Raw genomic sequence first — 12,639 nt, forward strand, 5'->3', positions numbered from 1 at the left:
GAAGCTTGGTCCCTTACATTAAAAGAGGAACCTAAAGTAAGTGTTTGAAAATAAAATCCTTAGAAAAATATTTAATATAATAATAATAATACTATGCCAAAACTAATGCTATATCAGACATCAGGGCACTTGATTTGGCTCATATCACATAAAATCTTCACAGGCCTGTGTAATTAGTTGAAACAATCCCGAGCCTAAATGCAAATATGAGCACAATTGTAAATTATCACAAAAGTTTCATATTTTTTTGCAAATTTTGTATGCTGATTGGCATCTACATGACTCTTGTTCAGGTGGATTTGCCATATTTACTGGGATTCCAAGATTCACCAGGACCCTTTTGCAGAGATAAGCTGGTTGAGCTTCCTTATTTTAATAATTGTGTGGATACTGTATTTGGCTATTCAACATTTATATATATCCAAATAATGATTCCCTCACAATGAGAGCAATGTATGCGTTCGAAACATTAGATGCTAATGCCAAATAAATAAATGTTGTAACCTTAGAACACTTGTTTGAATCATGTCGTCAGGATCGCTACAATCCCTACAGTCAAAATAAAACATTGAAAGATGTACAATGCTGCAGTTTGGGGATGTATTTTAAGATAAAATGCAGGAAAAAATATGAGTAAACACATCAATTGAAGGAGAATTCTATTTCAGGCAATTTCCACCATTAATTATAAATTTATGTGCACCTTCCAACATTTGTCAAATTATCAGCTGTGACATGGAGAGACAGCACACCACACCATGATGGGCCCATTGTGGAGTGCATGGGGCTCTCTGGACCAAATTCTGCTATTCTGACTGTTTATGTAACTATTCAGGTGAAAACAAACTTTGTCACTGAAAATTATAGTAAAGTATCTTAGCATATTTAATGTTAACAAAGCTGCAATGATGGACTATTATACATACTCGCATTGTAAGTTTTTCCAGCTTGGTCCCCTGAAAAAGTTGAATGGCATTGGGAGGGTTACTATTCATCTTACAAGGGAGGTTATCTAAGTGTCCCCCTTCGATTTCCATGAAACTTAGCAGGTGTATAGAGGAGCCCAAAGGTAGAAATACTTGTTTTTTTGTTTCGGCTAAAAAACTGTTTTAGGGGGAAAAACCTCCCCTCTAATGTCAAGATGAGGACAAATTGAAGTGGGGATCTGACCCCTGTGTCCCACTCTGATTTCCATGAAACTTGGAAGGTGTACAGAAGGGCCCAAAGGAAGAAATACTTATTTTTTTGTTTCGGCTAAAAAACTGTTTTAGGGGGCAAAACCCTCCTTCAAATGTCAAAATGAAGTGGGGATCTGACCCCTGTGTCCCCCTCCGATTTCCATGAAACTTGGCAGATGTATAGAGGGGCCCAAAGGAAGAAACATGTATTTTTTTTGTTTCTGCTAAAAGACTGTTTCAGGGGGCAAAACCTCCCTTCTAATGTCAAGATGAGGCCAAATTGAAGTGAGGATCTGACCCCTGTGTCCCCCTCCAAATTCCATGAAACTTGGCAGGTGTATAGAGGGGCCAAAATGACGAAACACGTATTTTTTGTTTCTGCTAAAAAACTGTTTTAGGGGCCAAAACCTCCCCTCTAATGTCAAGATGAGGACAAATTGAAGTGGGGGATCTGACCCCTGTGTCCCTCTCCAATTTCCATGAAACTTGGCAGGTGTATAGAGGGGCCCAATGGAAGAAATTCGTGTTTTTTTTTTGTTTCGGATAAAAAATTGTTTTAGGGGGCATAACCCCCTCAAATATCAAGATGAGGATAAATTGAAGTGGGGATCTGACCCCTGTGTCCCCCTCCAATTTCCATTAAACTTGGCAGGTGTATAAAGGGGCCCAAAAGAAGAAATACGTGTTTTTTTGTTTCGGCTAAAAAACTGGCAGATACACAACTGGAGCATTTGAGATATGAAGTGCATGTCACTGGGAAACACAGCTATCACCGATGAGACGAAGAAATGCAAATATTCCACGCGAGAGCATACAATGTGACAAAATGCGTTACATAACACACAATACATGCTTGACACAAATCATGTGCAACGCACCCACCACGACGTATCACCTATGGACAGTCTGTCGGGAGATACCTCACAAGCAGAGGAGATAAGAGTAAGGAAACTTGAAATGGTGCAGGAGGCCACAGTTAAACACAATTATCAGGTGTGCTGTAGTGGGATGGTATGTACGATAAGACATCGTGAATCCAAATTCCGTATGTGTGACCCTGTATATAAAGGCTCACAGAAGAAAATAAGGACAATCGTTCTGTATGGACGTACCATGTTGAATGTATTGAATGTGTCACAGTTTTAATACAGGCATTTAATGCCAGTAGCCCATCTCCTTTAACAGCAGAGGAGGCATATGTCGTAGACATTGTGAAGGATGTCATTGAAAGATGTACCAAAGATCCTGCGTACATCGTTGAATTTGCTACTTCCTTGGAGTTTGACCAGCAAGACGATACGTATGCACACGCTTTGGAAGATACAGATGATGACACAGAAGAAGACTATACCGACCATTGTTCACCACATACTGTATCCATTGTTGACTTTTGGAGGAGTGGACAGAAGCGACGTTTGTCTTTGATCACCGTGCAAAATCAGTATAAGAGGGTTACCTCAACATGGCAACTACGAAGATGGGAAGAGCAGGTACGTGCAGGAGGAACACGGAAAGAAAAGCTGTGTCAGGTTTCCAAATACGTTTTAAAAAACTTTAGTGATGCCGTGCAAGCACAGGTTCCAATTCATGATATTGATATTCGGAGATTGTCTCTGCAAGCTAAAGCTGAATTGGACATTCCTCGTTTTACAGCATCACGGTTTTGGCTTTGGAAATTTAAGAAAGCACATCACATCGTTTCCCGGAGGGTCACCAAATTCAGTTACACGCACATCTGCTGGCAAGGGGAAACATGTTCAGAACGAACGTGACGGCTTTGTGGATACTGTTAAATCATGTATTGCACAGTACTCTGTCGGAAATGTGTTTAACTCTGATCAAAGAGGTTTTAATTTAGAAATACACAATGGTCTCACCCTAGCTATTAAGGGAACGAAGGAAGTGGAAACTATCGTGCAATCTGTTGCATCCACAACACACAGCTACATCATTCAACCAATTATTTCGGCCGCGGGAGAAGTGTTGTCTTCTCTCTTCGTTGTTCTGAAGGAACCTGAAGGTACCTTTGGACCCTATGTCAACCGAACACTGTTCCGTCCAGCAAATGTGTTCATTGCAGCCTCTACATCGGGGAAACTGACAACAAATCACTTTAAGACCTGGCTCAAGGAGGTGCACTTCCTAAACACAGGTGATTTCGGTGCTCTGCTATTAGATTCGTGTAGTGGACATAGTGATATTGTTATGCGAGAGGTGACACCATGGGACAAAAACATTATTCTGTTGACAATACCTGAAGGATTGACTGGCACTCTCCAACTATTAGATGTATATGGATTTAGGATTTGGAAAAATTTTGTGCGACTGTTTTCCGATGTTGTCCTGTTACTACACAGTGACATTAATCTCCACCTACGCAATAACATTATCAAACTACAATCACTCACACATAACCAGTTGTCCTCACCCAGGTTTCGACACATCTTCCAATACGCACAGTATAAGAGTGGGTATCTTCCCGAAAGGCCACCTCCATTTGAGAATCTGGTGGCATTCTGTTTTGATGGTGACAGTAATCCGATATGTGATGTTTGTGTTGCAGTGCAATAATCAGATGTGCATGGTGTAACCGAACATTATGTTTAAATCATTTTTTTTAGGAGTACCATTACTGTGTAACGACCCTGCGTGGTCGCCACATTTAACGACCCTGCGAGGTTGCAATATTGTATTTTGTTTAGAAGGTATGGGTGAAGAATGCATGCTAAATGTTTAAATGTGTTAACGGATCCACCTCTACGTATTATTTGACCCTGCGTGGTCGCTGTATTCTGTAAATGTTAACGGGTCCACCTCTACGTTTATTAACTTCGCTCATTATTAGACCCTGCGTGGTCGTTGTATTTGGTAAATGTTATCATTTATTGTCATTTACTCTGTTCAATTCGTTGCAAAGTCCTGCGAGGCTCATTATTAATTGTATTGTCTGAATGCACACAGTTTTAGTTTATATTTGACCCATGCATCTAGTGATTTTCCCACTAGTGTTTTCTTGATGTCACTTCTTGGATGTTTCTCAGTACGAAGGTTGCAATATGTAAAAAAATGAGTTAGCAACGTGTACTTGTAGTTACTATTTTCACCACCCATCCGCCACCGCGAGTATAAAGCCAGCGCAGCGAGGCCCAGAGTGCAGTTGGCTTGCAGGTCGGCTCACGATAAGATCTCTCTTACCAACAGACCTGGAAGAAGGATAACTCCGCTCTTGCGAGAGTCCAAGCATCCTAAAGAAGGAAGGAAGCTGCACTCCGCTCTTGCGAGAGACCAAGCTCGTAAGAGAAGTTGTCTTCCGCCTGCGGGCGAGAGAAGCCGCACTCCGCCTTCCAGCGAGAGAGGTTGAACTCTGCCTTTGGCAAGAGAACCCACTCCACTTTCGAGTGAGAGATACCCCACTCCGCTTATTGGCGAGAGAGAACAACTCCACTTTAGAGTGAGAGGACCCGCTCCGCTTGCTGTGAGAGGTTTCCTTCCCCTATCAACCTGCGGCACCCCGCCAGGGTAGTGTGGTGTTGGGTTTCCAGACAACCTAGTCTCTCTTTCAGGGGAACCCGTGACGACTGCGGCGACCAGGCCCTAAATAAAATTAGGTCCCCATACTCCCCATGGCGCCTCACTGCGAGGGATGAATTGGATGTTCCCTGTTTCCCCATTTTGAGTCTAAAGATGGTACAGGTAAAAGCACGTAAGGGATACAGGTAAAGACTCGTGTGCTAACGGACATCTTTGTGTTCAGATTATAATAAACTTTATATATATATAAAACCTGGTTTAATCTTTCTTTACACTCAGCAAGCCCTGAGATATTTCTGAGTCTTTGTACTACAACTGAATCAGTTAGCATATGGGTAAACTTTTGCCGACCACCCAACTGCAGTGTTTAGCGTGTTGAACGCAGCCAGTACCAGTACTCCTGCGCCGTGGTGCTGAGCACTGCATGGGTGGACGTTGCAACTGTGACGAGTATGTACATTGACACCGTGGAAGCAACAATGGGGCCGGTTTTCAATGTGATGCATGGGTGCTTGTCTGTATTTTGTGTTGGCAGATCGGTTACCATAACGTTGTTTCGTGTTACTTTCTGATGGTAATAAATGTTTTATACATGCTGTGTATTCATCTGTGGAACTATCCTCTTGTGTCCTTGGCTATGGATATCACCTATATGATATCTAGGTCATGCTTGATAGGGTTATGGTTCCCGTGTGCAGCTATTTTGATGCCCGTTACCCTGCTCTGGTCGGTCTATTGTTATCCGGGAACAACGGTATCTATGAATTTGGCATCTCTCTACAATTGCACTGCATTTGGTACCGACAATCCTACAGTTCTGTGCTGTATGTGTTCCAATTATATGATCGTGTTCTTCCTATGCCAGATTTACGTGGTTTCGGGGTCAGATCCCCACTTCAATTTGTCCTTATCTTGACATTTGAGGGAGGGTTTTGCCCCTAAAACAGTTTTTTTAGCAGAAACAAAAAAACATGTATTCTCCTTTGGGCCCCCTTATACACCTTCCAGGTTTCATGGAAATTGGAGGGGGACACAGGGGTCAGATCCCCACTTCAATTTGTCCTCATCTTGACATTTGAGGGGAGGTTTTGGCCCCTAAAACAGTTTTTTAATCCTTTGCGCAACAGCCCTGAAGGGCCTTGGCTTACCTACCGACTGCTGGTCTCCCTCCCACGCTTTCCTTCGTCATCTCTAAGCGTGAAGATCTGCAACCAGTATTGGAATAGTCGGGGGGTCAGCCCGACGTATCCCCAGCCATTATAGTAGGTTTCCGGGACCGGGTTACGCTCACTCACTCGGAGCTTCCCAATTTCCTCACGATGGTGGGTTGCCACCGGCCCTATACGTAGGCCAAATAAATTCCGGCCAGAGCCGGATTCGAACCTACGCCATCCCGCAGCGAACAATCTTTAGACGAGTGAACGCCTTAACCCGCTCAGCTACGGAGGAGGTCAAAACAGTTTTTAACCGAAATAAAAAAACATGAATTTCTTCCTTTGGGCCCCTCTATACAACTGCCAAGTTTCATGGAAATCGGAGGGGGACACAGAGGTCAGATCCTCACTTCAATTTGTCCTCATCTTGACATTAGAGAGGAGGTTTTGCCCCCTAAAACAGTTTTTTAGCCGAAACAAAAAAATACGTGTTTCTTCCTTTGGGCCCTTCAAGTTTCATGGAAATCGGAGGGGGACACGGGGGTCAGATCCCCACTTCAATTTGTCCTCATGTTGACATTAGAGGGGAGGTTTTGCCCCCTAAAACCGTTTTTTAGCCGAAACAAAAAAATACGTATTTCTTCCTTTGGGCTCCTCTATACACCTGCCAAGTTTCATGGAAATCGGAGGGGGACACTTAGATAACCTCCCTTGTTAGTGACTCCAAAAGCTATGGATTCCACACTAATATCGTTCGTTTTTTATTATTTTTACATGTCACCCCATCCCACCCCCACCCCTAGGGGTGCCAGGGGTGTCATACCCCCACAGTATTTCTTTCAAGATTGTAAGTCATATGTGTATCAAGTTTGGTCATTGTGAATGTCGCCAATTAGCTTAGCGACTCCAAGAACTACGGATTCGACAGTAATCTTGGTCATTTTTCACACCCTGTCACCCCCATCCCGATAGGTGATGAACTTGAACTGGAACGGTATTAGGAGTGTTAATATTCATCTTAGCGACCCCGAAAACTATGGATTCCACACTAATATCGGTCATTTTTTATTAGTTTTGCATGCCACCCCCACTCCTAGGGGTGCCAGGGGTGTCTTACCCCCCACAGTGTTTCTTTCGAGATTGCAAGGGATACATGTTCCAAGTTTGGTTGAAATCGCTCCAGTCGTTCAAGAGTTACGCCGGAACACACACACACATTCATTTTTATATATTAGATGGTTAATATGGATAAGTTTATAGTTTTAATTCAAAGCTTCTTTGATTTTACTCCCGAACTGTTATCCTATTTCCCTATTCCATTGTCAAATTTATCATTATATACTCTCTCTCTCCTGTTGATAACTTAAAAAAAAAAAGACCCATTTCATTCTTCAAAACTTTGTTACTCGAAATTATGGTTGTGGTCAATAATTTTTGCTATTTTTTACAGTATAGTGAATTTACATTGTTACATATCTGTGCTGGGATTTGATAAAATTGAATATTTTGAAATCTAAAATTGTATTGAGTGGTGGTTAAGATTTATTTGCTTTCCTTCGTAAAGAGTACATTCTTATGTGCGTGAAGTTTTGTAAGAATATTAAAGTAATGTGGCCATTCCCCATCCAGGATGAAGTCTGAAGTATTAATTTTTACATGCATTAATAATTATAATTGAAGCAAGTCTAAATCTCTTTTTAAAGTACAGCTTCAGTTTTCATCTCAACCAGCCTTGTGGTAGTGGTTTTTCATTGAATAAACATATGTATTTTCTTAATTTCCAACTATACCTAAGTAGGGGGCGATTAAATACATGCTAAGAAAAAAAAGGGGGGGGGAGTCAAGAATGTTGAATTTTTTATTTTGGTAGACACCCTGTCAACATAAATCATGTAATTTGTATTTTTCTTTCTTAAGATAATAATATTGCTGTCATTGAATAAAAGTTTCCTCTTTTCAGGAGGCTGTATGCATATGGTATGTACAAGATCCCAATGCAACTTCCACTGGTGTTGGATGTGTCAAACCGAGTGGTCCCGTGAATGCATGGGAAATCATTGGTTTGGTTAATTAGATTAATGCATGTGACAATTGTATTTTGTGCCTTGTAAGTGACCACGAAGATAATTGTGTACAAAATAATACCTTATCGTTTGTATTGGAATCACAGAACTGGGAAACAGCATGCAGCAATAAAAATGGAATAGTTACAAACGGATTAAAACATACACACACACAGTGTTCAGATGCCATATCAATATCTGATTGGTATATCAAAGGAAGTTCAGCCTGATATTGTTTGTATTTAAGACTTGGCAAAGATTCTACATTTGTGTACTTATTTGGATTAATAATTCTACTGATTTTGTTAGATGCTTTTCTGGTGATTAGCAATATTGCGCCATTTCTCAAGAAGTCTACTAAGTGCCAACATATAATGTTATTGTTCTTATTGGAAGTAGAAACATTGTGATAGAATTTGATCTATTCTAGTATCAAGCATTTGTATTGGCAATTATGGCCAAGCTACACAAATAGTATTAGTCTAAGTGTAGATTGGACGTGAGCATGTACATAAAGTAAATATATTTTCATTCACAATTTATCTTTGTAAATATGACTTTTCAAGCCAAAATATCACAAGTAAATGCGTTTGTTAAAACTCAGAGGTGTCCATTACTGAACAATGAAATGTTGATCACTAAGAGGGAGAAAAACAATTGTTAATGAATCATTGTGAAAAGAAACCACTTACTGCAAATATAATCATACATGTATATATATTTGTTTGTGTGTGTGTGTGTTTATAACATTTTTTTAAAAAAACTTAAATTTTCCAGCATCAAACCATAAAGCCTATATAAATGAGATTTTGTGTAACAATGGCATAATCTACAAGTTGTAAGCAGCGGCGGCCTACAGCTACTCTGATGGGTAGTGCAAACGTGATCAAGAAATTGAAAAAAAAAAAAAAAAAAAATGTTAGCATATGTCATAGAAATCTAATGAAAAAGGTAATTTAAATGGAACTTTGTTTACTAAAATTACAGACAAAAATTCAGAGTCCCAAAGATTGATTTTGTTTATTTGACTTTGCTTTTCTGCTACTTTTGGCTAATCATGAGGATGAGGGATGATATGATGAAGGGATACTCACAAAGAACACCCATGTCCAGGCTGGGATTCGAACCCGTGACCCCTGGCGTCGTAGCATGCTGTGCTAATCACTCTGCCACGGAGGTTGGCCAGAGTTTCTAAGAAATAAATGTGACTTTTAAACCTTTGACGCCTTTCACCTTTACCCCTTTTTATTATTTTTTTTAGAAAATTGATGTTTAAATCTGGCGTGGGCCGGCAAAGTTGTTTTAACTTTTAATTTAATATTGTATGGTACCGTGGAAAACGGTGTATGTAATAATGCATTAATCTGACTCCACTTACTACCCTCCCTTTCACACATTGTAGGACTTCACTAAAAACACTGAACAATGAGAGACCCCGAGTGAAACATGGAATTCTCACCTAAGTCATCTTGCTTTGTTTACAATTCTGCATCTCCAGCAGTGTTACCAAGAACTAAATTTTGATTATCGCTAAAACTCGACTAATATCTGCTAAATGAAATGTAATGTGGATCTGAAAACTGTAAATAAAATTCAGTGCAAGAAATTGAATTCTATCTTCAAGTGAAATTCATATATAATTATAGATTTTCTGTGATTTTTTAAATATAAACATCAAAAATGTCTAGAATATGGTCAATGCCAGTTGTAACATGTGTGTGTGTATGTGCATGAGAGCAAAGGATATATCTTTTTTTAAAAGAAGAATTCGATAACTAAAAGTGTGGATAACCCTTTACACATATTTATCTAAATGATTATATACATTTGGGAAGATATTACATTCGTTCTTTTTCCAAATAGGCAGAAAAGTATTATGAATTATCGCAAATTACTTCTCCAATGGGTATTCCAAATTGGTCGGGATTAGCAAATTCTTTCTAAAGTTTGCAACTATGTTAACACAACTCGAAAGCTCTCGCATCGTGCCAAATGAAAAATTGGCTCTGCTGGTGTCTTGTCTTATGGCCATCCTTTACTATCCTGTTTCCCACCGAGACTTTTTCAAGCCTCTGCGTATGTGTCAACCTAGGCCAACTTGTCCTCGGCTTGGATAGTCTGGAGCAAGTGTAGGGAACACCTGGGGATGCGGTGCAGGGACTGAGGCAGCTGTACGCCTGAATGCTTACGAGATTCAAATCTCCTTGTTCGTAAATGTATTAATTTAACTACATTTTTGGCAAGATGTGTACTTTTTCTGAGTGTAGAACCATGTCACGACAGCTCTCCCCTCAGAACTGCTGCTGGTTGTAAGTGAATGGTAATATTCAATTTATTTTTTTGTTGTATATGTACATATATTGTTTGTTGTTTCATTAAAAATTAACTTGAAAAAGGCTGAAAATACAAATGTGCTTTATTGTACACAACCTCTGGTATATAATTTGATTGGTACTTTGGTTATTTTATGACTTTCTGTCTGTAGGTGAATTAAAAGGATTTTGGATTTGTTATTTGGTAGATACCCTGTGTAAGCAGATTCAGAAATGTATGGCGGGGGATATAGGGTGATTCATAATCTCTCCAGGGTTTTGAACGTTTATAGTATACGCATACAGCAAAAAGGTGTATATCATTACATAACAAAAAGAAAAAGAACATTACTTGTTAAAAGTACTTTAGGAACAATCTAAATTTTTGACCAAAAATTGTAGCAACTCCTGATGCTTTGCAGTGTATTCTCCTATTTATATTCGTTAATCTTAAGTCATTCTGTGACTGGCAGAAATAAGCACAAGCTGAAGAAATCCCCTAATTTTGGGGATAGAAGAGTTTTTGTAAGCTTCTGGCTAGAAGCAACAAGAAGGGGCCCCACAGACCTTGCAACGTAGTGATGTCGTAAGGTGAAGAAGATAGTTGGTTTCATACGATAGTCATTAATGGAACTTTGTTACATAATGTAAAGAGCATACTTTATATGAAACATTAATGGCACTGTAATTGAAGAAATATTCATTAATCAGTGGGTTCCTATTTGTTGTGTCAAACAAATGTTTTTGACCAATAAACTAATAATGAAATTGTAACAATGCGCACAATATTTTGCAGAATGACCTATTAACTAGTACAGTGTTTATAGCAAGTAGGGTCTGAGGTAGACTCTGAGGCCAAAGTTTTAGCAAAGTACAAAAAATGTCCACCTTATGATTTCTATAGTATTTATTACAGTGAAAATGAAATAAGCATTTCATTATTGTTCTTGTTGTTTATTTATGAGGCCCATCCAGAAAGTAAGTTTCCCTGGGTCCGTCTTTGAAAGAAACACAATTGCAATGGACATTTTTATTGGAACACATGCAGCAATTGTTTAGCTATTTTTAAACATACTCCCCACTGGAATTAAGACATTTGTCATACCATGGGATCAACGTTTGTAAGCCTGTATTGTAGAAGTCTGCTGCCTGGGACAGGAACCAGTGTGTGACAGCAGTCTTCACAATTTCTTGAGGTGTAAGAACACACTCCATGTACAGTATGTTATATTATTTGGCCAGTAATACATTTTAACTATTATTTTCTTTTTCCTTATCATTTCTTTCAACCCAAAAAAAAAAAAAAAAAATCGTAACGTTCCTTCATTTTGTGATGAGCTTATTTCAACTGCATTTCACATTAGTGTCGCTATCTTGAATAGAATACTGTTGCCATGTTCAGAAGCTGCAGAATTTAAGCTTTATAAAGATATATAACATGATAGGGTTACATAAAAATGAAAAATCAATGGAATGAACCTGTACGGTTTCATGTTGGCTGTCCGAATTATTCCATGCATAATACGCACCACAGTTTTTGAAGGCAAAAATTTTGGAAAAAAGTGCATGTTATACATGAGTAAATACGGTATACAGGGTGGCCTAAAAAGTCACTTAACACATTCGGTACAAGGCCACTGCAGGGAACAACGTGGAAATGGTGATGACCAATCGTTGCCAGGCCAAGGGGGAACCACATTGATGCCACCCACATGGTCGGCGGCCATATTTAATTCAACTTCAGAATTTTAAATGGGAAGGGGGTGATATGATATATCAAAACAGGATACAATTTCACGAGAAATGCAATGGTGAAGGTTTTTTTGACATATCTTTAACCAGTAAAAAGTTATGACCGAATTCTTGTGTACCAATTTGCTCCTTTTCGAGGTGTTAGATTAATGCCTTAAAATTTGTTTAGCGCATCTGTAATGCATTGAGATCAAAGTAATGCCTAGGGAGAGAAGTTCGCATGCCATTGCACAAGATTTTAATCGGATACATCCATGAAGAGCTGCGCATTATGAATGGTCGTCACGAACAATTACAGTGTGACGCTTCCATTAAATGCAAAGTCCTTCACAGTGACAAGGCTAATGTTTATGTTCGTATTTGTTAAATAAACAGGTTTTTTCATCCTTTATTATGGAAGAAGGTACTTTTTAGTTTGTTTTTTTTTCAATAGGGAGGAACACCAGAACACTATGGGAACGTTGTGAAGCAGTTTCTGTCCAAAGTTATTTTATCAGATGACAAGGGTCGCATATTATGAACTTCCTTATGAACTTAAACATTAGCCTTGTCACTGTGAAGGACTTTTAATTCAATGGAAGCGTCACACTGTAAATTGTTCACGACAACCATTCATAATGCGCAGCTCTTCGTGGATGTATCCAATTAA

At 39.3% G+C, this 12,639-nt stretch overlaps 1 protein-coding gene across 1 annotated transcript in view; it reads left to right on the forward strand.

Moving 5' to 3' along the window:
• Positions 1-10,655, forward strand: part of park (E3 ubiquitin-protein ligase parkin) — a 31,912-nt gene extending 21,257 nt beyond the window's left edge. The window contains exon 8 of the mRNA XM_083111506.1: positions 7,824-10,655. Coding sequence (XP_082967632.1) covers positions 7,824-7,933 — 110 coding nt within the window. The 3' untranslated portion in view covers positions 7,934-10,655. The remainder of the gene's footprint in view (positions 1-7,823) is intronic.
• The last annotated feature ends 1,984 nt before the right edge of the window (positions 10,656-12,639 follow it).

Source organism: Lepisma saccharinum, chromosome 1 (assembly GCF_977018435.1).
Source record: "Lepisma saccharinum chromosome 1, izLepSacc3.1, whole genome shotgun sequence".
NCBI lineage: Eukaryota > Metazoa > Arthropoda > Insecta > Zygentoma > Lepismatidae > Lepisma > Lepisma saccharinum.